The sequence below is a fragment of the Bison bison genome, unplaced genomic scaffold (assembly GCF_000754665.1).
Source record: "Bison bison bison isolate TAMUID 2011002044 unplaced genomic scaffold, Bison_UMD1.0 scf7180017864247, whole genome shotgun sequence".
In the NCBI taxonomy this organism is placed as follows: domain Eukaryota; kingdom Metazoa; phylum Chordata; class Mammalia; order Artiodactyla; family Bovidae; genus Bison; species Bison bison.
Genome location: NW_011494819.1, coordinates 525785 through 549093, shown reverse-complemented (window position 1 = coordinate 549093; position 23309 = coordinate 525785). Strand labels below are relative to the sequence as shown.

The following is a 23309-nucleotide window of genomic DNA, read 5'->3' as shown; positions in this document are numbered from 1 at the left end:
GCAAAGAGTCGGACACTCCTGAGCAACTGAACTGAACTGAACTGAACGATCAGAATGAGTTAAAATCATAGCTCCGTTAGCTACTATTGAGTTATCATAGCCTAGTTTCTCACTGTTCTAAAGCCTCCGTTTCCTCTATAAAATGAGGATCATAATGGTGCTGACCTCTTACTGTTGTTTCAAAGATGAGATAAGCTAATCAAGCATAGTCCTTGATAGTAAGAGCTCAATATACACGGGCTATTAGTATAATGTAAACTCATTAATATCTGACAGCATGAAGGACAAAATCATACAAGAATGACAATATTGGGACTTTGATGTGTGGTACGTTTTGACTTTTTTCAAACCAGGATCGTTTTCCTTTTTGATAGCAGACTCATACCACAAACATACATATCAACATAGAATCCCTGAGACAGCCAGAGACCTGGGCAGCAATCCTGATTTGGGTAGAAGACATATTACAAACTGGCAGTTCATATATCTGATTAGGTAATCCCCAAATATAAATGGTATGATATAGGACTTCTGAGGAGTCTTTTAATTTAAGGAAAATAGGGGCAGGATAATGAAGGGAAAGGGAAAATCCAAGGACCATGACAAAGGGTCAGGAAGTCATTTCTCTTCTTCGAAGGTCAGTAGATTTATTTAGGAAATTCTACAAAATCCTGTCCCGTGATCTTCTTTCACAAAGCCTGGAGCAGAAAGTTACTGACTTAATGAGAAATGAAAACAAAAATCTTCTTTTTTATGTTTCCCGCAGTATCCACAACCCTGAACATGCTCCTCTCTGAGGTGTACATGTACTCACCACACCTTCCTAAATTTCTCTTCTGTGACTGGACTTTGCACTCCCGCCTTGTAATTACAGTAAGGCTGACATGCAGAGGTCATCTTGACTGCCCCAAACCAAATTAGCCCACAGGGTAGGTTAAAAAGTAATTACAGTAGCCCATAGGAAATCACAATGGACTGCAACTAACACAGAAAAAACAATTACCATAATCAATACACTTTAAGCACATCAAAATGAATATTTCCACATGTCAAAATGGTTCCAGATTCACAAAGCAACCAAACTAAACAGAAAACACATTTAGTTTTCATAATGACTCTGCATAAGTCTTTGCCTTCTGTCGGATCCTTGCCTCTTTGCTAACAATCCTGAGAGGTTTTGCTTTTACAAAAAGGGATTAAAAATTTTTTAAATTTTTTTCACCTGGACTGATTGCTCTACTTGGCTTTTTCATCTGACTTTGGTTTGTTTGTTTCTAGTCTTTCCTCCCTCTGCTCCTGCTGCTCCTTTCACCTCCTATAATTTATCTTGGCCCTTCCTTCGCATCCATTGAGTTTACACTTTACATTAATTCAGCCTGTCTTTGATTCTGCCCACTTATGGGGCTTATTCTCTTCACATTTTCAACCTCTCTCCTCACAGTCTTCCTTTCACTTCAAATAATTTACTGCTGTTCTTTTAAAATTTATACCCTACATAATGATCTCCATATTAATGTCTTCTCTTTTTCCCCATTTTCTTTTTTTCTTACCCTGACTGTACTTTCTTAGACACAACATAAAACAAAAGTCTTTCATAATTTTGATTGTTATAACTTCTGTCACACAACAATGCGTCTGATCTTCTTTGGTGACTAAACCATGTTTCTTTTGCTTAGTTCCTTGTTGCATCTACATTCACTTGGGACCCACCCCACCCCTAAGGCAGAATTAGTGTCCAGATGAATAATCATTGCTCACAGAAATTTGTTCCTTTTTTTTTCCCCCCTACTTCTTTGGCTGTATTTGTGCATTTTCAGCGCTGCTGCCTTTAACCAACCTGGCTGGAATAGGGGTTTGGTGCTGCTTGTCCTTTTATAAAGGATGAAATCACCACCTCTGGTAATGACTCCTTAATTTAGCAATTATTTATTGAAGATCGATGATGTGCAAGGCCTGGTGTCAGGACTATGAGAGACATAAAGGTTTTAACCTCTAGGGAGTTAAAGCTTCCAAGAGAAGAGAAAACACCACATGAACTTATAAATTCTTCTGGCTAGTCCTTCTACAGTATTCCCTATCTCAATGAATGGCAACACCATCATCAATCCTGCTGTGTAAGTCAGAAACCTGGGGACATCCCTGATGGCTTTTTCTCATACACATCCAATCCATTATGAAGTCTTAGCCATCTTACATCCTAGAATCTTTTAAATTTGTCTCTTCTCTTCATCTTCACTGCCACCTTTGTGGTCTAAACAGACTAATGAAAGAGCCTCTTAGTAGCCTACCGACCTTGGCTGAGCCCGACCTTGGCTGAGCCCCTACGACTCATCCTTTGCATATCAATCAATTCTCTTTTAAAAGTATAAATCGGATAATTTCACCCTGTTCTTAAAAGTGCACAAATACCTTCCCCCTGCTTTTAGGAGAGTATACTGAATTGTCTGGGGCTTCCCAGGTGGCTCAATGGTAAAGAATCTGCCTGCCAATGCACGGGATGAGGGTTTGATTCCTGGGTCGGGAAGATCCCATGGAGAAGGAAATGGCAACCTACTCCAGTATTCTTGCCTGGGAAATCTCACGGACAGAGGAGCCTGCAAGGCTACAGCCCATGAGGTCACAAAGAGTTGAACATGACTGAGCAACTAATACTTTCACTTCACATTCTCAAGCTTAAGATGGTCTCAAAACCTCCATTCTTGGGTTCCTTACCAAGTTCTCCCAAAACACTTACATAAATCTTTCATACAGTTATCTGGAAAACCTCTTTTCCACTGCCTTCCCTCATGTTTGTTCTCTAGCCCATCATGGGCCACTCATCCTAATGCTGATTTTGACAAAAGAAACATGAAATCTATAATAGCTCTGCACATCAACATATTATGAGGGGCCACATATAGATTTGCTTGTGAGAAAAAATATGAATTTTTTGGTATATAAATATATTTTTGTATTTATATTTATAATGTATATATTCATAAACATTCTAGTTATCATATTTTTCAAAATTAAGAAATTTCTCAAACAAAAAATACCCCAAGTGCTTGAGCTGCATTGTAGGGAAAACAATGGTACAGGCTAAAAATCAGACCTGGATGAGTTCTGCCTCTGCTACTTATTATCAAGCAGTTAGGAGTTTCTAAACTTTGGAACACCACTCCAGTACTCTTGCTTGGAAAATCCCATGGATGGAGGAGCCTGGTAGGCTGCAGTCCATGGGGTCACTAAGAATCGGACACGACTGAGCGACTTCACTTTCACTTTTCACTTTTATGCGTTGAAGAAGGAAATGGCAACCCACTCCAGTGTTCTTGCCTGGAGAATCCCAGGGACGGGGGAACCTGGTGGGCTGCTGTCTATGGGGTCGCACAGAGTCGGACACGAATGAAGCAACTTGGCAGCAGCAGCAGCAAACTTTGGAAGGAAGCACAGTAAGACAGATGAGAAATGTATGTCAGCAGAGTAAATGCTGTAGTAAACAGAGCTGAGTTTACTGTACTTGTCTGCACACTTTGCAGGGGCCCAAAGGACACACATGCCCAGGAATGGGGGATGTGCATAGTGCAGCAACAGTACTCCTGGGAATAGTCTGAAGGAAGATGGCAGGAGAAAAAAATCCAAAGGAACAGAGTCTGTGAGCTGGAGTATGCGTGGCTGGTAGCAGGATATCTGGCCTGAGACCACACAGGACAGAAACATAGGGTTGTTTCTCGTAAGAAAAGGAGCATGCAGCTCCACATCTTTGATCTGATTGTGGCGTTATAGGTAGATAGTTTGTAGGCTAAGGTAGGAGACAATCATCTTGAATATAGACAATTACCTTGGATTAAAAAATAAATTTATTTCTTTATTTTAGCTACCCTGGGTCTTAGCTGTGTCAGGCAAGATCTTCGATCTTCATTGTGACACTCGAGGTCTTTCAGTTGTGACACGCAAACTCTTGGTTGCGGCATGTGAGTACCAGTTCCTTGACCAGGGACTGAACCCAGGCCCCCCTCAATGGGGAGCACAGAGTCTTAACCACTGGGCCACCCGGGAAGTTCCAGTTCCTAGTTTTATGGAAAAATACTTTTGTTTAACAAATTAATATAGCAGAATCCTGATAGGAATAGGCAAAAATCTGCCACCATAATTTTCCTCTCAGAAAACAGGAAAAATGAAGGAATCTGATGGCATTCTTAGTGTATATTCTAACCACTAAATAGATCAGGAAGAGTTAAGGAATATTTATAGTATGGGATTTTTTTTTTTTTTTTTGGCTACAGGGGAATAATTGAGGGTGGAAAAGAACTACTAATTTTTAAGTCTTAACCAACTGTGAGAACCTGCTGACGTTGGGCAGAGTGAGACAGACAGGAAGCTACCAGAAAGCTCTTGGTGTTTACCTGCTGCATCTGAAATAACTATTGTTTTATGTAAGAAAAGAGGACATTTTCAATCTCACACTTGGGTTGAAAGAAAGGTAGATGATGTGATAAATTTGAGGATGTTAAGGAGCTAATTTTGCCAATGTCAGTCTTCTAAATTGTTGTTTGTACTCTTAAAATCTCTGTTTTGAGTATATACTAGGTGATTTCAATTTACACAGAATTTAATAAGCCCCTGAGCTATGTACCATTAACCAAGAAACTATAGGATTTTTATCATTCTGCCAATTATATTTTTGGGCAACTGATGAAAACAAATTCATCATCACTTTGGTATAGGTGATCTCATACTGCTCTGGTTATTCATGTGATGATCTTGCCTCCTAACATAACTTACGACTGGCTCCTTAAGGAGGGTGAGCACTGGCCTCAGGAGACCATGATCATACCCCAAGCCTCCTCTGTCCATTGTCTGGCTCCACAGCTTTGGACAGATTGCTTAGCCTGCCTGGGCCACATTGGTAGAGCAAGGGATTTGGAGAAGAGGCCCTTTAGAGCTCCCTCCTACTCTCTGTTCCATGGTATTACAGAAAGGTCAATCATTCTTGTTCAAGTTCGCTTCTTTTTCATAGCCCTGAGTTCAGAGGACTCTCCCATGAGAGCTCTTGAACTACTAAAGAAATCTGCTGTGCTTGTGTGCTTCCAAATCCTGGTGCTGAAAAATCAGCCTCTGGTTCTATGTAGAAGTAGCCCTTGAAAATGGAACTAGACATAAGGCTGTGATAGTCAGAGATATCACCATCAAGCATAGACAAGGGACGTATTTCATTATAATCCTTTAGGAAGGATTTTTCTGTTCTTTGCAGGTAACAAAATCAAGGTTCTTTGTAGAACCTTTCTGAGTAAATATGCTACTTCAGTGGGAAACTATATTATTAGATCCTTCTTAGACTTTCATTTGCAGCTTCTGGAGAAAAATGTTCTAGATTTTCCAGGATAAGTCCAAAGTTACTTATTATAAATAATAAATGCTATTAGGGGCCCAGCATTCAAGTTAAAATAGCAAACAGAGACATAATCATAACGTGAATCAAACTTAAATTTAATGAAATGAAGACAGCTTATATGTACTAATGGACATTCCTTATACGTAAAGCTGAGCAACTATTTTTCTGGCTGTTTCCACCATCATTGCACAAAGGCTCTGGGGTCATGTCACAAGGAACATACACTATCATCTCCATGCTATTATCACATTTATATGCAAAGAATTCCAGTTTTCCCACAGAAGAGGCACTTTTATGGGGGTCAGGGCTTTAGGGGAAAGGAGTAAAAAACACTCATCGAATTTATCTTTTTCCTCAGAAGCTTTCACTATAACAATGCTTGGCTATGAGCACCTGCTGACTGGGAGGCTTTATCTCTAAATGGCCAAATAGGCGTCAAGGGAGGTGATGTGGGGATAGCAGGGAAGAACGGGAAGAGGAATGGGGTCAGAAGCCCTGGCCAGTCCTACAGAGAGTGCAAGGCATTGGCATCCTCTGGTTGTATAGTCTTGAGACCTGTAAGTGGCAGGAGTAGCTGATTTATAGATTGTGGGTTCAAGAAAAGTGAGGGCACCTTATAGCATGTTGAAAAACTTGCTCTCCGGTCCAATACAGTAGCCACTAGCCACAGGCAGCTCTTTAATCAACTAAAATTAAAGTTGAAATTCAGTTCCTGTCAACATTTCAAGTGTTAACAGCCACACGTGACTAGTGGCTCTGGTCTTAGAGCAGATAGAGAGCATCCGCATAGCTGCAGCAAGTGCTGTGGAATAGCATTTCTTGGGAGGCTAGATTATCTGAGAAATCGATATTCAAAACTCTTGAAGTGAACACTATATCCCATACTGTTAAGAACACAGACTCTGTGCGTAAACTTTATAGGCGCAAATCCTAGGTCCAGGCCTTGCTGTCACCTGACCCCAGGCAAGTTACTAACCACTCTGTGCTCTGGTTTGCACATCTGTAAAATGAGGATGCTGACAGTACAGATTCTTAAGGCTGTTGTGAGGATTAAATGGGTTAATGTATGTAAATTACTTATGACTGCTTGCAATCCATAGTAAGTGCTATTTAAATGCTACTTCTTAAAATTATTAGTTTCACATTTAAACATACTTCTATTTGTTGTTGTTCAGTTGCTCAGTCATCTCTGACTCTTTATGACCCCATGGACTGCAAAATGCCAGGCTTCTCTGTCCTTCACTATTTCCCAGAATTTGCTCAAACTTATGTCCATTGAGTTGGTGAGTTGGTGATGCCAACCGACTGTCTCATCCTCTGTCGTCCCCTTCTCCTCCTGCCCTCAATCTTTCCCAGCATCAGGATCTTTTCCAATGAGGTGGCCAAAGTATTGGAGCTTCAGTTTCAGCATCAGTCCTTCCAAAGACTATTCAGGGTTGATTTCATTTAGGACTGACTGGTTTGATTTAGCATTATTACTGGGGAATAGATGCAAATGGATTCATGTGCCTGCCCCTTGCTGTAACCATCCTTCCCCGTGGGCCAAATTTTCTAGAGTCAGGTGACACTCTCTTGTCAGCATGACTACATTTAGGGCTGGGGTGAACTCTGCTCCTTACTTGTACAGCAGAATGTCAGCTGCCTGGAGCACTGGGTATGTGAGCAGCCCCACGGTTCCATTATGCTTCTCCTTGGCAGTCTTTGCCTGTAGGGTGAAAAGAGAGGAGAGAAACAAATCTGACATGAACCTAATTATAATGCTAAATTAAGAAATCTTAAAAGCAAGCAAAGGGTGATCTGAAGCCACCTGTAACAACATCCTGACTCAGTCCCTTTTAGCAAATCTGGCCGTCTTCTGGCTGGCTTGCCTTCACAGTCCTGGCTTAGGCAGGAATAAGGTGAATCCGCTTCCCCACTGTCCCTTGAAACAATCCTGCACTGCCACTGTTTCTTTTCCATTTTATTAATATAAAAGTCTAAGATTTTCTAGACTCCAAATCAGATAAATTCCAGATTTCATGGGAAAGGTCAGAAAATATCATGACATTATATTAGTTAACATCAAACTGTTTGTGGAAACTTTCCAGAAGTCTCATACTGTGCTATTGACAAAACTGTAATGCCCCCTTAACATCACATTAAAACAAAACCCTGAAAATCATGGTGTTAAAAAACAATGAAACTAAGAGAAATTTTCATCTTACCAATTCTAATGATCTGTCATGATCTTTAGGTGGGAACGCAGTGAGAGTAAAGTGATTCCAATGAACAGTACAGGTTGTAAAAACCAAAATATTTCCTTAACAGGGAAGCTAATGGAAACACCGGAGGTGATATTAGAAATATTTAACAACTGGTGAGTCCTGGGTGCTGACTATAATAAACTACTGGTATGCACACCCCGAACATCAGCCCTAGTGGTACTAACCCCCTTGCCACAGGAAATTTGGCTTTCTGGGTAGAGTTGCTTATTAGCAGGGACTATTGTGTGCAGTTCACTGGTAACTGCTTCCAAGGTCTAGGTATATCATACGTGTAAACTGATAAATGGGGCTTCCCATGAGGCACAGTAGTAAAGAATCTGCTGGCCAATGCAGGAGACGAGAGACATGGGTTCAATTCCTGGGTCAGGAAGATTCCCTGGAGAAGGAAATGGAAACCCACTCCAGTATTCTTGCCTGGAGAATCCCACGGACAGAGGATCCTGGTGGGCTACAGTCCATGGGGTCGCAAAGAGTTGGACACAACTAAGCATGCACGTTAAATTGATATTTTGGTGTATAACTAAGTTTTGTTTATCTAATATGAATTACTTCTCTGAAATCCAGTGATTCCTGAATGAAATGAATAACTCAGTTTATAAACTTGCAAGATTCCGAGAATCAGGCTCACACATGCCCTCACAATTCGGGCTTCCTAAGCCAAAATGCAGACGTACCTTTTGAGGCTGGATCTGAAGACAATAGTTTCTCCCTTTAGTCGTCTTAATGTTCCATAATTTAGTTACAGGCTTTTCTGGTTACTTCCAGCAATTTTTGGCTTGTTTTTGTTGCTTAGTCTTTAGGTCATGTCCAACTCTTCTGCGACCCTATGGACTGTAGCCGGCCAGGCTCCTTTGTCTATGGGATTTCCATGGCAAGAATATTGGAGGGGGTTGCCATTTCCTTCTCCAGGGGACCTTCCCAACCCAGGGATCAAATCTACGTCTCCTGCATTGGCAGGAGGATTCTTTACCACTGAACCACCAGGGAAGCCCAGTTTCTGGCTTACAGCACTATTACTGCTATAGGGCGTTCATAGGAAATTTGAAAGTTGACCATACAATTCCTTCAGTACATCTCCTTATTATAATGTCCATGATAAAGGCCAGTTTGCACTGATTATCAGGTAATTCTAACAAAAATTTAATTTGGAAACAAACAAATGAGAAAAGAACCCAACTTTTAAAAATTGCTACTGCATTAGATTTGTCTTTTTATATTAGAATACTAGATCTTGAAACTACAAAGGAAGTGGGGAGATGTGGGAAGTTCTAATATTTATTGGATGCCTATTATGGGCCCCAGATGCCTCACACCTGTGTTATCTCATCAATCCTCCAAATAACCTTGACCTCAGCAGCCCTGATCCTATACTTCTACCCCACTGTTTTGCCCCTCACTGCCCCAGTCAAAACCAAGCTAGGGGTTCTTAGATCTTCCCATAGAATTGGAACCTTGTCCTCTTAAAACTTTGCATACTCTGATTTTTTGTTTAACTGTGCATGCATGCTAAGTCACATCAGTCGTGTCCAACTTTGTATAACACTATGGACTGCAGCCTGCCAGGCTTTTCTCTCCATGGGATTCTCCAGGCAAGAAGACCAGAGTGGATCGTCATGTTCTCCTCCTGGGGATCTTCCTGACACAGGGATCGAACCCACATCTCTTAAGGCTCCTGCACTGACAGGCAGGTTCTTTGTCACTAGTGCCACCTGGGAATCTGTTCCAAAATAGACTACAAACCTCATGAAAGGTGCTGCATCCATCCATCTTGGCGACTATGATATCTCCAGTACTTAGCGTGCTATGAGATTAGCAGAAGGCATCATCAGTATTTGTTAATCAAAGAATGACCCTCAAAGGCAGTTTCCAAGCTCCAGGATAAGACTAGCTTTGAAATTCATATTTTCCCCACAAATAAGAAATCACAGACTAGTGGAAGGCTTATTCACGTTGCCTGGTAACACTGGCAATGTGTTACCAGGAGATCCTTAGACACTATTTTAAAGTGGGAGCATTTCCCATTAAATCAGTTCTTTTGGAGAAGACTCTTGAGAGTCCCTTGGACAGCAAGGAGATCCAACCAGTCCATTCTGAAGGAGATCAGCCCTGGGATTTCTTTGAAAGGAATGATGCTATAGCTGAAACTCCAGTATTTGGCCACCTCATGTGAAAAGTTGACTCATTGGAAAAGACTCTGATGCTGGGAGGGATTGGGGGCAGGAGGAGAAGGGGACGACAGACGATGAGATGGCTGGATGGCATCACTGACTCGATGGATGTGAGTCTGAGTGAACTCCAGGAGTTGGTGATGGACAGGGAGGCCTGGTGTGCTGTGATTTATGGGGTCACAGTCGGACACGAGTAAGCAACTAAACTGAACCAAACTGAAAAGTATTTCAGTGCTCAGTTTAGCATTACCATATTATGATAAAATGGGAAAGTCTTGCCACAAACCAACATATGATAGAGAACATTATCAATTTTGTTTCTAACTCCTGGCAGGTAATGATTCTACAGCACCACCAGTATGCCTTATTCAGGTACTGCCAGTTTAAAGCTCTGTTTCTCTCTGTAGTGTATGTGCAGCCTTCTGAACAAGCTTTTAAGGAAATCAGTGGCCCTGAAAATATGCTACAAAGAAGCTTGAAACTAAAATTAGTGTTGATGTCCTGGAGGGCTACATACCTTCAGGTGTGATCCAATTGCAAAATTACATGGGAATACTATGAATTACCCAATTTATATTTCTCAGTTGAACTTCTTAGAAAAAGAACAGACTTAATTTTTCCGTGAGTTTGAATTGTTGCTTAGACTCAATTTGTTTAAATATGGAATAAAATATGTAGTCTCTTCTCCCCACAATGATAACTTTCAGGCCTTAACAGCCAGTTAATTCTGGTGGAGGTAACCTCAGGGTCTAGTAATCCAGAAATGGTGATTGTTTGTTAGTTAGAATGTGGCACATTCAAAGTCTTACCAAGTCTAACTAACAGTCACTAAGGACTGACCATGCATAGATAAAATCAAATAATGAATAAGCTGGATATTTGTAACTAGTTTTTTAGTTCGAAAGAATCTTGGAGAATCCTTCTATTTTCTCTTTCATACCCTGAGGCGATGAGGTTAAAGATACTGGTCTTGCTAGCCACTAGTGCATAGCAAGCCAGAAAACTCAGGATTCCCAGAGCCTAACACAAAAATAAACAGAGAGGGGAAAAACAGCTGCAGTGGGGACTGAACTTCTTTCTGTTTATTAATCAGATCAATGGCATTTACCTTCCACTGGTGTAAATGTTGTAATCGAGGTAATCTGACCATGCAGGTAAGGATCCAACTTAATTGTGTGTGCTCAGACACCTGAAGAAATAAAATAGAACATTAACAAAGGTGGTCAATATCATCTTGCATATAAGGCAAAACGAAATGGACAATAGGTATTACCTTGACTAAAATATCCCAGATCATGGTAATTTAAAAAATCAAGGGAGTTAATTCATAATGCATAGAATTTTAGATGCAGAAGACATCTTAAAAACTACCCAATACCATTACTAGTATAGTATTTCAATCTTCTTCACAACATCCCTAGCCAGCAGCTAACCAGACATTGCTTCAGCATCTTCATTGAGGGGACTTCATTATGTCCTGAGCCATCTATTTCAGCACAGGGGATCTAGTCAGGATTTTATAATAACTTTGTACGGGGTGTAATCTATAAAAATATGGAACCACTATGCTATATACCTGAAACTAATATAATAAGTCAATTATATGTAAGAAAAATAAAAGCCAAAGAGAAGATACACCCATGCACACACACAAACACGCATACACACTGGTCCAATCCTCTAAATATATGAAAGCAGCTGTAATATCTTTCATGGCAAAAAAAGGTACTGGACTGAAAATTAAAGACTGAGTCCTTTAGACCCAGAGTAGTTTGAAATTTAAGAGTCAATTTATCATCTGAAAGCGTGTTTTTATAGTTTCTATTTTTTCCTTTTTTTTTTTTTAAGAAGAGGTTTAATCAACAAGAAAACATAACCTTCTCCCAATTTGTTTCTGTTTTAACCAAATTAAATCAAGTCACCAAATCTGGCAACAATTGGGATGATTCTTGGGTCTGGGCCAGGTTCTAACTGGTCACCGAGAATTTAAGGCCTATGCATCCCGTTTCAGGACCCTGGGGATTCTGAGCCCTTCATCCATTGTGGCTTTGTGTGTGTGTGCCCATCTGATTTCCTTAAAAAGCAGAGACGGTTGCCAGCTCTGGAAAGTGGCCCCAAATGTGTTCTTTGTGGGTTTTGCAAATGGAACATAAAGGAATGAAGCTGAATCAGCCCAGGCCTATTTTACTAGCAAGGAATCGCCATCTGGCATAAGATAGTTTCTCTTTTTTTTTTCCCTCAAGTCATGGAGAGGGAAGAGTTGTTTTTCACATGTTTGACAAGGAATCACTTTTAAAGTTTTGCAAGTTGCTGGGCTGAATCTGTCATCTTTCTTCCAAGAGGCATTTGGGGTTCATTGAGGGCAGTGACTTTGACAGCACTGTCCATGCAAATTGCTAACTGCTGCTGTAAACAAACAGCTATCAGACAGAAACAGGAACCCTGGCTGGAAGCAAGAGGATTATAGTCGCTTCCAGTCACCAGCAAAAAACATTCCCACTTGAACTAATAAAATAAGAGCTGTTTTTTGACATGAAAAACTAGGAGAGATTTTTTTTTTTCTTTACTGAATTAGGAAAGAATAAAAACACAGAAAATAACCATGAACATGTGGAAAGAGACAAGATGATCCCTTTCCTTCAACTAGGGCTCAAGAGCTCAGCTTTTGATACGCAAACAGCTACCGTGAAGTCTCTATAAAGTTAAGTATTTTCCTTGGAGTAGCTTTATATTTGGATATATGGAATGAGACCTATTGAATATTCTGCAGAGATCTTCCGGTGTTTCCAAATAATGTGGCATAAAATTCAATTATTCTTATATAGAAAAACAGTAACACTTTTTGGTCAAAGGCAAATAATTTTCATAATTTATCATTAATAAGTACATCAGAAGGGTACTATACTTCAGGATTTGGCTCTCTTAATTTATTCATATTCATGGCTACTGCTTGGAAGTGATCAGATTTCTATCTGGAGAAAATGAAAATGGTGTTAAATATAGTACATTCTGACTTATGTTGTGAAATCACAAACAAAATAAAAATATAACCTGTTTCAGCCACAGAAAAGCAAAAACACGGAACAATAAAGTGGTCTGTTGACCATCCACAAACAAGTCAGCAGTGATTTAAGATTTCTGACCTCTTAATCTTAACAAGTAAAGACATGTATTCTGCAGTTACAGTCATTTTGCCTACCCTGTCCACTGCTGTAAAACAAGAGTCTGGCACACTATAGGTGCTCAGTAAATATCTGTTGAATGTATCTGTTGAACAGTAACAAAGGCTGCAGAAAGAATGGTTGGGACCAAAAAGAATCCCTTGGTAATCCGGCCAAAAGCAATTTCAGGGGAGTGACTGGGATGAATGCTGAACTATAAAGCGGTGGTTGAAATGTGACTAGGAGGCAGCATATAAAGACAGATGTACAAGTAAAGCATTAAGTAGAGTTCCTTGTGCTGCACAGTATGCTACACAGTTTGTTATTGATTTTGTATATAGTATCAATAGTGTATATGTAAGGCAACTATATGCCAGTAAAAATTAATTTAAAAAAGAGTAACTAAACAAAATGTATGGCAAACACCTGTGAAAATATGAAATGTCAAAGTAGTATCCATTAAGTATGGAACAAGAAAAAAAAGGAAATAGAGCAGAGTTCGTAAGAGTTCTGTCTCTGAGGTTAGGCCATGGTTTCTGAATGCTAATTCTGCCATTCATGAGATGGGTAGCCCTGTATAAATGACTTAACCTCTCTGTGCCTCAGTTTTATCATGTATACAATGAGATTAACAACAGTGTCCACCTGACGGTGCTTGGTAGAGTGCCTAGCATACAGTAAGCACTCAATAAATGATTGCTGTTCTTGTTCAGTCACTAAGTGGTCTCTGACTCTTTGTGACCCCATGGACTGCAGCACACCAGGCTTTCCTGTCGTTTACCATCTCCAGAAGTTTGCTCAAATTCATGTCCATTGGTTCAGTGATGCTATCTAACCACCTCATCCTCTGTCACCCTCTTCTCCTCCTGCCCTCAATCTTTCCCAGCATCAGGGTCTTTTCCAATGAGTCAGCTTTTTGCATCAGGTGGCCAAAGTATTGGAGCTTCAGTTTCAGCATCAGTCCTTCCAATGAATATTCAGAGTTGAATTCCTTCAGGATTGACTTGTTTGATCTCCTTGCAGTCCAAGTGACTCTCAAGAGTCTTCTCTAGCACCACAATTCTAAAGCATCAATTCTTTGGCGCTCAGCCTTCTTTATGGTCCAACTCCCATGTCCTTACATGACTGCTGGAAAAACCACAGCTTTGACTATACAGACCTTTGTTAGCAAAGTGATGTCTGCTTTTTAATACACTGTCTAGGTTTGTCATAGCTTTTCTTTCAAGAAGCTGGCATCTTTTAACTTAATGGCTGCAGTCACCATCAACAGTGATTTTGGAGCCCAAGAAAATAAAATCTGTCACTGCTTTTACTTTTTCTCCTTCTATTTGCCATGAAATGATGGCACCATATGCCATGATCTTAGTTTTTTGAATGTTGAGTTTCAAACCAGTTTTTTTAGTCTCCTCTTTCACCTCATCAAGAGGCTCTTTAGTTCCTCTTCATTTTCTGTCATTAGGGTGGTGTTATCTGCATATCTGAGGTTGTTATTTCTCCCAGCAATCTTGATTTCAGCTTGCGATTCAGTCATTACAATTATAGAAATTTCAGAAAGAATCTTTTAACTTTTTAAGCTGAGATAATTATAGATTTACTTATAGTTGTAAGAAATAATACTACTGAGAGATCCAGTATACCCTTCACTCAGTTTCCCCCAAAGGCAACACCTTGCATAAATACAGTACAACCTCATAACCAGGAAACAGAATTTGATACAATCTGTCCACCCTATTGAGATTTCACCAGTACTACATGCACTCATTGTGCGGGTGTATTTAGTTCCACGCAATTTTATCTCGTGTGTAAGACATTTCTTGTTTAAGGAGGATAGAAACAAAGGTAAGTGGTAGGGACTGAGAACAAAAATTTTGTTTTTTTTTTTTAAGGTGGGATAAACCTACATCTTCCACTGAAACATGAGGAAGAGAAATAAATACAGATGAGGATCTATTTTGTGGGATAACAGTAGAGAGCAGAAAGTGAGAGAACTTCAACTCTAATGGGCTCCTTTATCTCTGAAAACAGAAGACAGGGGGATTACAAACAAATGGGCTAAGAAATATACTCAATGGAATTGCTGGGCTTGATAGGAAGGAAAAAAAACTATTCTGGAATAGAGCTGTATAAGACTTGATTCTCTGCTGGTGCTTTTGTGAATGAAAGAGGACAATCATCTTTAAAATACACTCATGAGGAAACACTGGTATTCTTCAGGGTTGGCTAAAATTTTTTGCCTAAACATTTAAAAAAGTTTGTAGGAAAAAAACCCAGTTGATTGCATCTTTAATTTCCTTTGATCAGTAAGAATTTTTAATAGGATCTGAAAAGCACTAAACAGCAAAAATCTTGATAATTGAAACTACATTAAAACTAATAACATATTTTTATCAAACACCACTATAAAAAGGGACTTCCCTGGTGGCTCAGATAGTAAAGATTCTGCCTTTACAACGCAGGAGACTCAGGTTTGATCACTGGGTTAGGAAGATCCCCTGGAGAAGAAAATGGCAACCCAGTCCAGTATTCTTGCCTGGAGAATTCCATGGACAGAGGAGCCTGGCGGGCTTCAGTCCATGGGGTTGCAAAGAGTCAGACACAACTGAGCAACTAATACTTTCACACTGTGTGCTTTGCTTGGGAATTCTTTTCAGGCAGTAAATTGGAGCCATTGTCTCCCATCTCTCAGGGATCACTCCCTGTCCTTCTTCACCTGATGCCGAAGTCTGCTGAACCATTAAAGAGGAAAAAAGGGACTTCCCTGGTGGTCCAGTGGTTAGGAATCAACCTGTCAATGCAGGGGACATGCAACAAGAGAAGCCACTGCAGTGAGAAGCCAGCACACTGCAAGGAAGAGCAGTGCCCACTCGCTGCAACTAGAGAAAGCCCACATGCAGCAGTGAAGACCCAGCACAGCCAAAAATAAGATAAATAAATAAAAATAATAAATAAGTAAATAAAAATTATTTTTCAAAAAGAGGGAAAAAAGGCAAGTCACAGAGTGGGAAGAGATGTTTGCAAACAGAATACATTGGTATACAGAATATGTAAAGGACGCTTACAAATTGATAAGAAAAAAGCAGTATAACCTTATGAAAACCGACCAAATGTTCTAAGTGCAAATTAGTGATACCACTACACACTCACCAGAATGATTAAGCTGAAAACCCCAAAATACTACCAAGTACGGTCAGGATATTGAGTAAACAGAACCATTATACTGTGCTGACTTGAAGTGAAAGTCGCTCAGTTGTGTTCGACTCTTTGCAACCCCATGGATTGTAGCCTGCCAGGCTCCTCAGTACATGGGATTCTCCAGGCAGAATACTGGAGTGGGTTGCCATTCCCTTCTTCAAGGAATCTTTCAGACCCAGGGATTGAAGCCTGGTCTCCTCCATTGCAGGCATATGCTTTACCATCTGAGTCACCAAGGAAGCCCTTTATACCGTGCTGTGGGAATGTAAACATTGTCCCACCGCCTTTGAATTCTGACTGTATCCACTAATACTCAGCATTCATATAACATATGACCCAGGTATTCCATTTCTATACCTTAACAGAAATGTTTACGTATGTTCACAAAAATATACGTGCAAGAATGTACTGTAATAGCCCTATATTGTAAGTAATCCAAATGTCCACTTACACAGAATGCATATATTGTGGTATACTCACTCAAGGGACTACTACAGCAATGGGGAAGACTAAATTACATTTAACAACATGAATGAATCTCATAAACATAATGTTGAATGAAAGAAGCCAGATGTAAAAGAGTATGTACTAAATTATATTCAATTTAAAAACAGGTTATCTTGGGAAAGGGATGGTTAGTAAATGGAAAGGGGAATAAAGATCAATACAAATTACCCATGTAACCTGCACATGGGTATGTTCAGCTTGTGAAAATAGGCAAAAGGCTTGTAAATCTAACTACACTTGGTCTTGAATAAAGTAAAATGAAAACTTTTCTGGTGCTTAGAAAAGGTAGAGGGACTGCTGAAACAACAGAGTAACAACCTCTGAAAATCTGCTCCTCCATAAAAACAATGAGAACACAAGCAAAAACTGTCAAAGTCAACTTTTATAAAACTCTAGAAAATTAACCAAAGGCTTGCAATCATCTGAAGAATAATTAAGAAAAACTTCACAGTCTCAGTAAGAACAGAGAGCCTGGTGGCATTTTAACTTGCCTGATCCCCATCAGTCTCTCCCCGTGTCTGTGTGGCCATGAAAACAGCAGCCTAGCAGCCAGTGGTAGGGAAAGTTGAGGTCTGGAGCTCGTCATAAAGACTCAACCCTAGAGAACTGTCACTACTCAACCTGACAGCTGCCCACTTGGAAAATGGGGAAAAGCCCCTCATTTGCAGGGTTGGTGATTATTAGACCTGATTTAGAGTTCACTCAGTCAGAGAAGTCCTCTCCTTAGGACATGTTTCAGAAATAATCACCAGTAATGACTTAATATTACTGCTGCCTGAGGGGCTGATACCAGGAGGAGAAAAACAAAATGCTGGCTAAAAAATCTTATGGAGAAAAGCTGGCAAATGATATGCTTATGGAAGGCTTTGAAAAGATCTGACATGTTCCTGGGCCTCTGGCAAGGCTGTGCACATGCCCAGGAAAAACGTGAGAAAACCCCAATCTCTTACCTCTGGCTCATCTTGAGGCCTTGTGTAAGCCCCTCAGCAAAGGGTTGAAATATAGGATCAAAACATTTAGACATTTCTGCTCAATCATTGGTGGGCTCAGTGGTAAAGAATCTGCCTGTCAATGAAGGAGACACAGGTTTATTCCCTGGGTTGGGAAGATCCCCTGGAGAAGGAAATGGCAACCCACTCCATCCTGGGAAGTCCCATGGACAGAGGAACCTGGCAGGCTACAGTCCATGGGGTCACAACAAGTTGGACATGACTAAAAAACAACAAGCTCAATCTTTACCTGAACATGAAGCTAACCCGGCAGAGGCTGTAGTGACCACACAGGACTGTGAAGATGGACTTTATAGATTTGCTGCAGAAAAGTCAATAAGCAGACACAGCAACAACAAAATGAACCCTCGGTGGTGGGTAGAGAGCAGATTTCACTAGTGAATTCCTACAAACATTTAAAAAATTAATACCAATTCTTCACAATCTCTTCCAAAAAAATAAAAGAAGAGGGCACACTTCCTTACTCATTCTAGGAGGCCTGTATTACATTCAAACCAAAACCAGGCAAAGGCATCATAACAAAATAAACTATAGACCAATGACATGAATACAGATGCAAAAGCCCTCAACAAAACACTAGCAAATTAAATCCAGCAACATACATAAAGCATTACACAACATAATTAAGTGGGATTTATTCCAGAAATGCAAGCTTGCTTTAACACCCCAAAATCAATCAATGTAGTACTATACAAATTTAGAAAATGTAGTACTGGTATAAAGATAGAACATCAGTGCAGATGGTGACTGCAGCCATGAAATTAAAAGACGCTTGCTCCTTGTAAGAAAAACTATGACCAACCTAGACAGCATATTGAACAGCAGAGACATTACTTTGCCAACAAAGGTCCGTCTAGTCAAAGCTATAGTTTTTCCAGTAGTCATGTATGGATGTGAGAGTTGGACTATAAGGAAAGCTGAGCGCTGAAGAATTGATGCTTTTGAACTGTGGTGTTGGAGAAGACTCGAGAGTCCCTTGGACAGCAAGGAGATCCAACCAGTCCATCCTAAAGGAAACCAGTCCTGAGCATTCATTGGAAGGACTGATGCTGAAGCTGAAACTCTAATACTTCAGCCACCTGATGCGAAGAACTGACTCATTGGAAAAGATCCTGATGCTGGGAAAGACTGGGGGCAGGAGGAGAAGGGGATGACAGAGGATGAGATGGTTGGATGGCGTCACCGACTCGATGGACACGAGTTAGAGTGGACTCCAGGAATTGGCGATGGACACGGAGGCCTGGCATGCTGCAGTCCATGAAGTTGCAAAGAGTCGGACACGACTGAGCGACTGAACTGAACTGAACTGATAGATCAATGGAAAAGAAGTGAGAGTTCAGAAAGAATAGTCTCTTCAACAAATAATGCTAGGACAACTGAATATGTATAGACACATATCTACATGCAAAAGAACGATGCTGGGCCCCTACTTCTCACCATACATAAAAATTAACTCAAGACAGATCAGGGACCTCAGTGTAACAGCCAAAAGTATAAACTGCTTGGAAAAAAAAATAGGAGTAAATTTTCCTATTTGACCTTGTGTTAATCAGTGATTTGCTAGTCCATGACTCCAACAGCACAAATACCAAAAGAAAAAAACCAAGATAAACTGGTCTTCATCAACATTTTAAAATGTTTTGTCTCAAAGGAAACATCAAGAAAGTAAAAGACAATTTACAAACAGAAGAAGTTACCTCCAAATCATGTCTGATAAGAAAGTTGTATCCAGACTACATAAAAAACTCACCTTTAACAATGAAAAGACAGATAATCCAATGTAAAATGGGCAAAGGATTTGAAAAGACACTTCTTCAAAGAAGATACACAAATGACTAATAGGCACATGAAAAACTCTTCAACATAATTAGTCTATTCAGTTCAATTCAGTCGCTCAGTCGTGTTCGACTATTTGCGACCCCATGAATTGCAGCTCACCAGGCCTCCCTGTCCATCACCAACTCCAACAGTTCACTCAAACTTATGTCCATCAAGTCGGTGATGCCATCCAGCCATCTCATCCTCTGTCGTCCCCTTCTCCTCCTGCCCCCAATCCCTCCCAGCATCAGTCTTTTCCAATGAGTCAACTCTTCGCATGAGGTGGCCAAAGTACTGGAGTTTCAGCTTTAGCATCATTCCTTCCAAAGAACACCCAGGGCTGATCTCCTTCAGAATGGACTGATTGGGTCTCCTTGCAGTCCAAGGGACTCTCAAGAGTCTTCTCCAACACCACAGTTCAAAAGCATCAATTCTTCTGCACTCAGCTTTCTTCACAGTCCAACTCTCACATCCATACATGACCACTGGAAAAACCATAGCCTTGACTAGATGGACCTTTGTTGGCAAAGTAATGTCTCTGCTTTTGAATATGCTATCTAGGTTGGTCATAGCTTTCCTTCCACGGAGTAAGCGTCTTTTAATTTCATGGTTGCAGTCACCATCTGCAGTGATTTTGGAGCCCCCCAAAATAAAGTCTGACACTGTTTCCACTGTTTCCCCATCTATTTCCCATGAAGTGATGGGAGCAGATGCCATGAACTTCGTTTTAGGAAAATGCAAATCAAAACCACGCTGAGAAAAAAATAACACATTGAGCTATCACTCTACACTCATTAGGATAGTTAAAAAAAAAAAGACTGACAACAAAAATGTTTGAAGAAATGAAGAATTTGGACTCCTTTACAGATCTTCTTCAACTTACAGTGGGGTTACTTCCTGATAAATCCATCGAGTTGAAAATATCCTAAGTTGAAAATGTATTTAATACAGCTAACAGATAGAACATCATAGCTTAGTCTAGCCTACCTCAAACATGCTCAGAACATTTCCATTAGCTATATTTGGGCAAAATTATCTAGGACAAAATCTATTTTATAATACCATGTTGAATGTTTTATGTAATTTATTGAATACTGTACTGAAAGTGAAGAACAGAATGGTTGTATAGGTACAGAATCCTAAGTGTGTCAGTTGTCTACCCCCGTGATGATGGGGCTGCCTGGAAGCTGTAGCTTGCTGCTGACGCCCAGCATCATGAGAGTTGCTAGCCTGGGGGGGAAAAAAATCAAAACTCAAAATTCAAAGTACCATTTCTGCTACAGTACTTATTGCTTTTGTACCATTGTAAAGTTGAAAAACTGTAAGTTGAACAATCCTAAGTCAGGAACCCTTTGTACATTGCTGGTAGAACTCTCATACCTAGTAGTGTAGCCACTTTCCAAACACTTTTAACAGTTCCCCAAAATGTTAAATATAGAGTTACCGTATCACCCAGCAATCTCATTCCTAGATCTATACCAAGATAACTAAAACATACAACTATAAAAAACTTTACAGAAATTTTCTGAGTAGCATTTTTCACGTGGGAAATACCTGGAAAAGTGCATGCATGTTCTTCTGCTACCTACTCTTTTGAAACCCCAAGACTGTAGCCTCCCAGGCTCCTCTGCCTGGGATTTTCCAGGCAGGAACACCGGGTTGCCGTTTCCTTCTCCAGGGGATCTTCCCAACCCAGGGATCAAACCCATATCTCCTGCATTGGCAGGTGGATTTTTACCTCTGAGCCACCAGGACACTCCCTGGAAAAGTGGAAACAACCCAAATATGAGTAATGAATTCACTGACTAATGAATGAATAAACAAAATGTGGTATATCCATACAATGGAATATTACTCAACAATAAAAACAAATGAAGTACTGATAAATATTACCAAATAGACAAACCTTAAACACGATGCTAAATGAAAGAAGCCCATCACAAAATGCACTTGTAGGAAATGTTCAAAACAGGCAAACTCATAGAAAACAAAGGGAATTAGAGATTGCTATGGAGAGGGGAGAGGAGCAAAGGAAGTGATTGCTCATGGGTACTGGGTTTCATTATGGAGTGATGAAAATGTTCTAAATTTGACTGTGGTGATGGATGCACAACTCTGTGAACACTAAAAGTCATTTCACTGTACACTTTAAATGAGTGAATTGTATGGTCCTTACCATGGTCTATCATGATCATCTCTTCCTACTTAACCCTATAATGTCTAGATTCCAATCCTCCTCCCTACCCTCTTTGCTCCCCCTTCTCCAGCCTTGCTGACCTCCTTGTGTTTCCTGAATATACCAGACACACTCCCCACTTAGGGGCTTTGCACTGACTCTTCCCTGATAGCAATTCTTTTTCCCCACATACTCACCTCACTAACCCTTCACATTGTCTTTGCTGTAATATTATCTTATCAAGGGGGCTTACCCAGCCATGCTGTCTAAAATAACAACCTGTGTTTCCCTCAACATCACTCCCAATTCCCCTTAGCCTTTTTCTATATAACCTATCACCTTCTAATACACTGTGTTTGGTTTATTTACTATAGTCATTATTTATGTTGTGTCATCCCAATACAATATAACTTCCATGGTGGCAAAGATTTTTGTCTCTTTTCTTCATTGATATGAGTATCTGACACAGGATCTGGGACACGGTAAGTATTCAATAAATATTTGTTAAATGAATACATGAAATGAAAACATTAAAGGTTTGTCAACAGGGTGATATCTAAATAAAAGGTGGCATATTTGTATAATGGCACTCTAGCCAAATATAAAAAATTAACATGAGATCACAAAAACATACTGCTATGTGGGAAAGGAAAATTGTAAACAGATTCTACAATACAGCACCACTTGTATCTTTTTTTTTAAACCACACAATTAAAACTATTGTATATTGCTCATGGGATTGCACATGAAAACAGGTGTGACAAATTGGCTAGATTGATATGGGCCAAGTCCAAGATTTCATTGCCTGGGATAGAGAAAAGGGATGCAGGGAGGAGGGGTGAGAGGAGTGGGCAAGGAAAGAATGAAAAGGTCCTTCAACTTTAATACAGGAGATCAAGCAAATATGACAAAATGTCAACAATATTCACCCTTGGTGTTGGGAACATGAGTTCTGTTATACTATTTCCTTTGTTTTGCTGAATTTAAATTTTTTCAAAAACATTTACTTAACAAGTACAGCATAGCATGATACAAAAAAAAAAAAAAATACAGTTTCTAGGTATTGATCAAATCCATTCAAGCAATTAGCTAATTCAATAAATCTTAGATCAAACGTCTAAGTGTCCCTTGGGATTTTACTATTTCCCATATAAATGTTATCTTCCCAGGAATCAGGTACTTTTAAGTTTTGGTTTAGGCACTTGTAAGACTGTTCAGACACAAATTCCCATTTATCATTTTCTCTCAAAAACTAGCAATTTCATGCTGAGTTATCTTTATTAGACTCTTATCATCCCCATCACAAATCCCCTTAACAGGGGCCTTCTTTGGGGATCTGATTTTAATTAAAAGAACTCTGATTTTAATTAAAAGAAATTTTATCAATAAACTTTCATTCACTCTCTTCAACTGGTCTGCCTCCTGTTGGTACTTATGTTTGCCAACGAATATCTGTCTGTACGCATTTGGATTTTTCTATACTTTTTTCTTAGTCCAATACTTCCAAAGCTAAATAAGTAGCTATTTAAGTCTACTCCAGACTGAAAAGTCACCTCCCTCTAAGTTCTATTGCTTAATTTATACATGTGTATGTGTAAACATATATTTTGTTTTGTTTTGTTTTTTTATCTATAACACC

General features: G+C 39.8%; 1 protein-coding gene across 2 annotated transcripts in view; it reads right to left on the bottom strand.

Annotated features, from left to right (window-relative positions):
* The window catches only part of WARS2 (tryptophanyl tRNA synthetase 2, mitochondrial), a 94485-nt gene that overhangs the window by 9856 nt on the left and 61320 nt on the right, over positions 1-23309 (bottom strand). For both annotated transcript variants that reach the window (XM_010847217.1, XM_010847218.1), the window contains exons 3-4: positions 10915-10995; positions 6994-7079 (exon numbers count right to left, since the gene is read on the bottom strand). In XM_010847217.1, coding sequence (XP_010845519.1) covers positions 6994-7079; positions 10915-10995 — 167 coding nt within the window. The remainder of the gene's footprint in view (positions 1-6993; positions 7080-10914; positions 10996-23309) is intronic.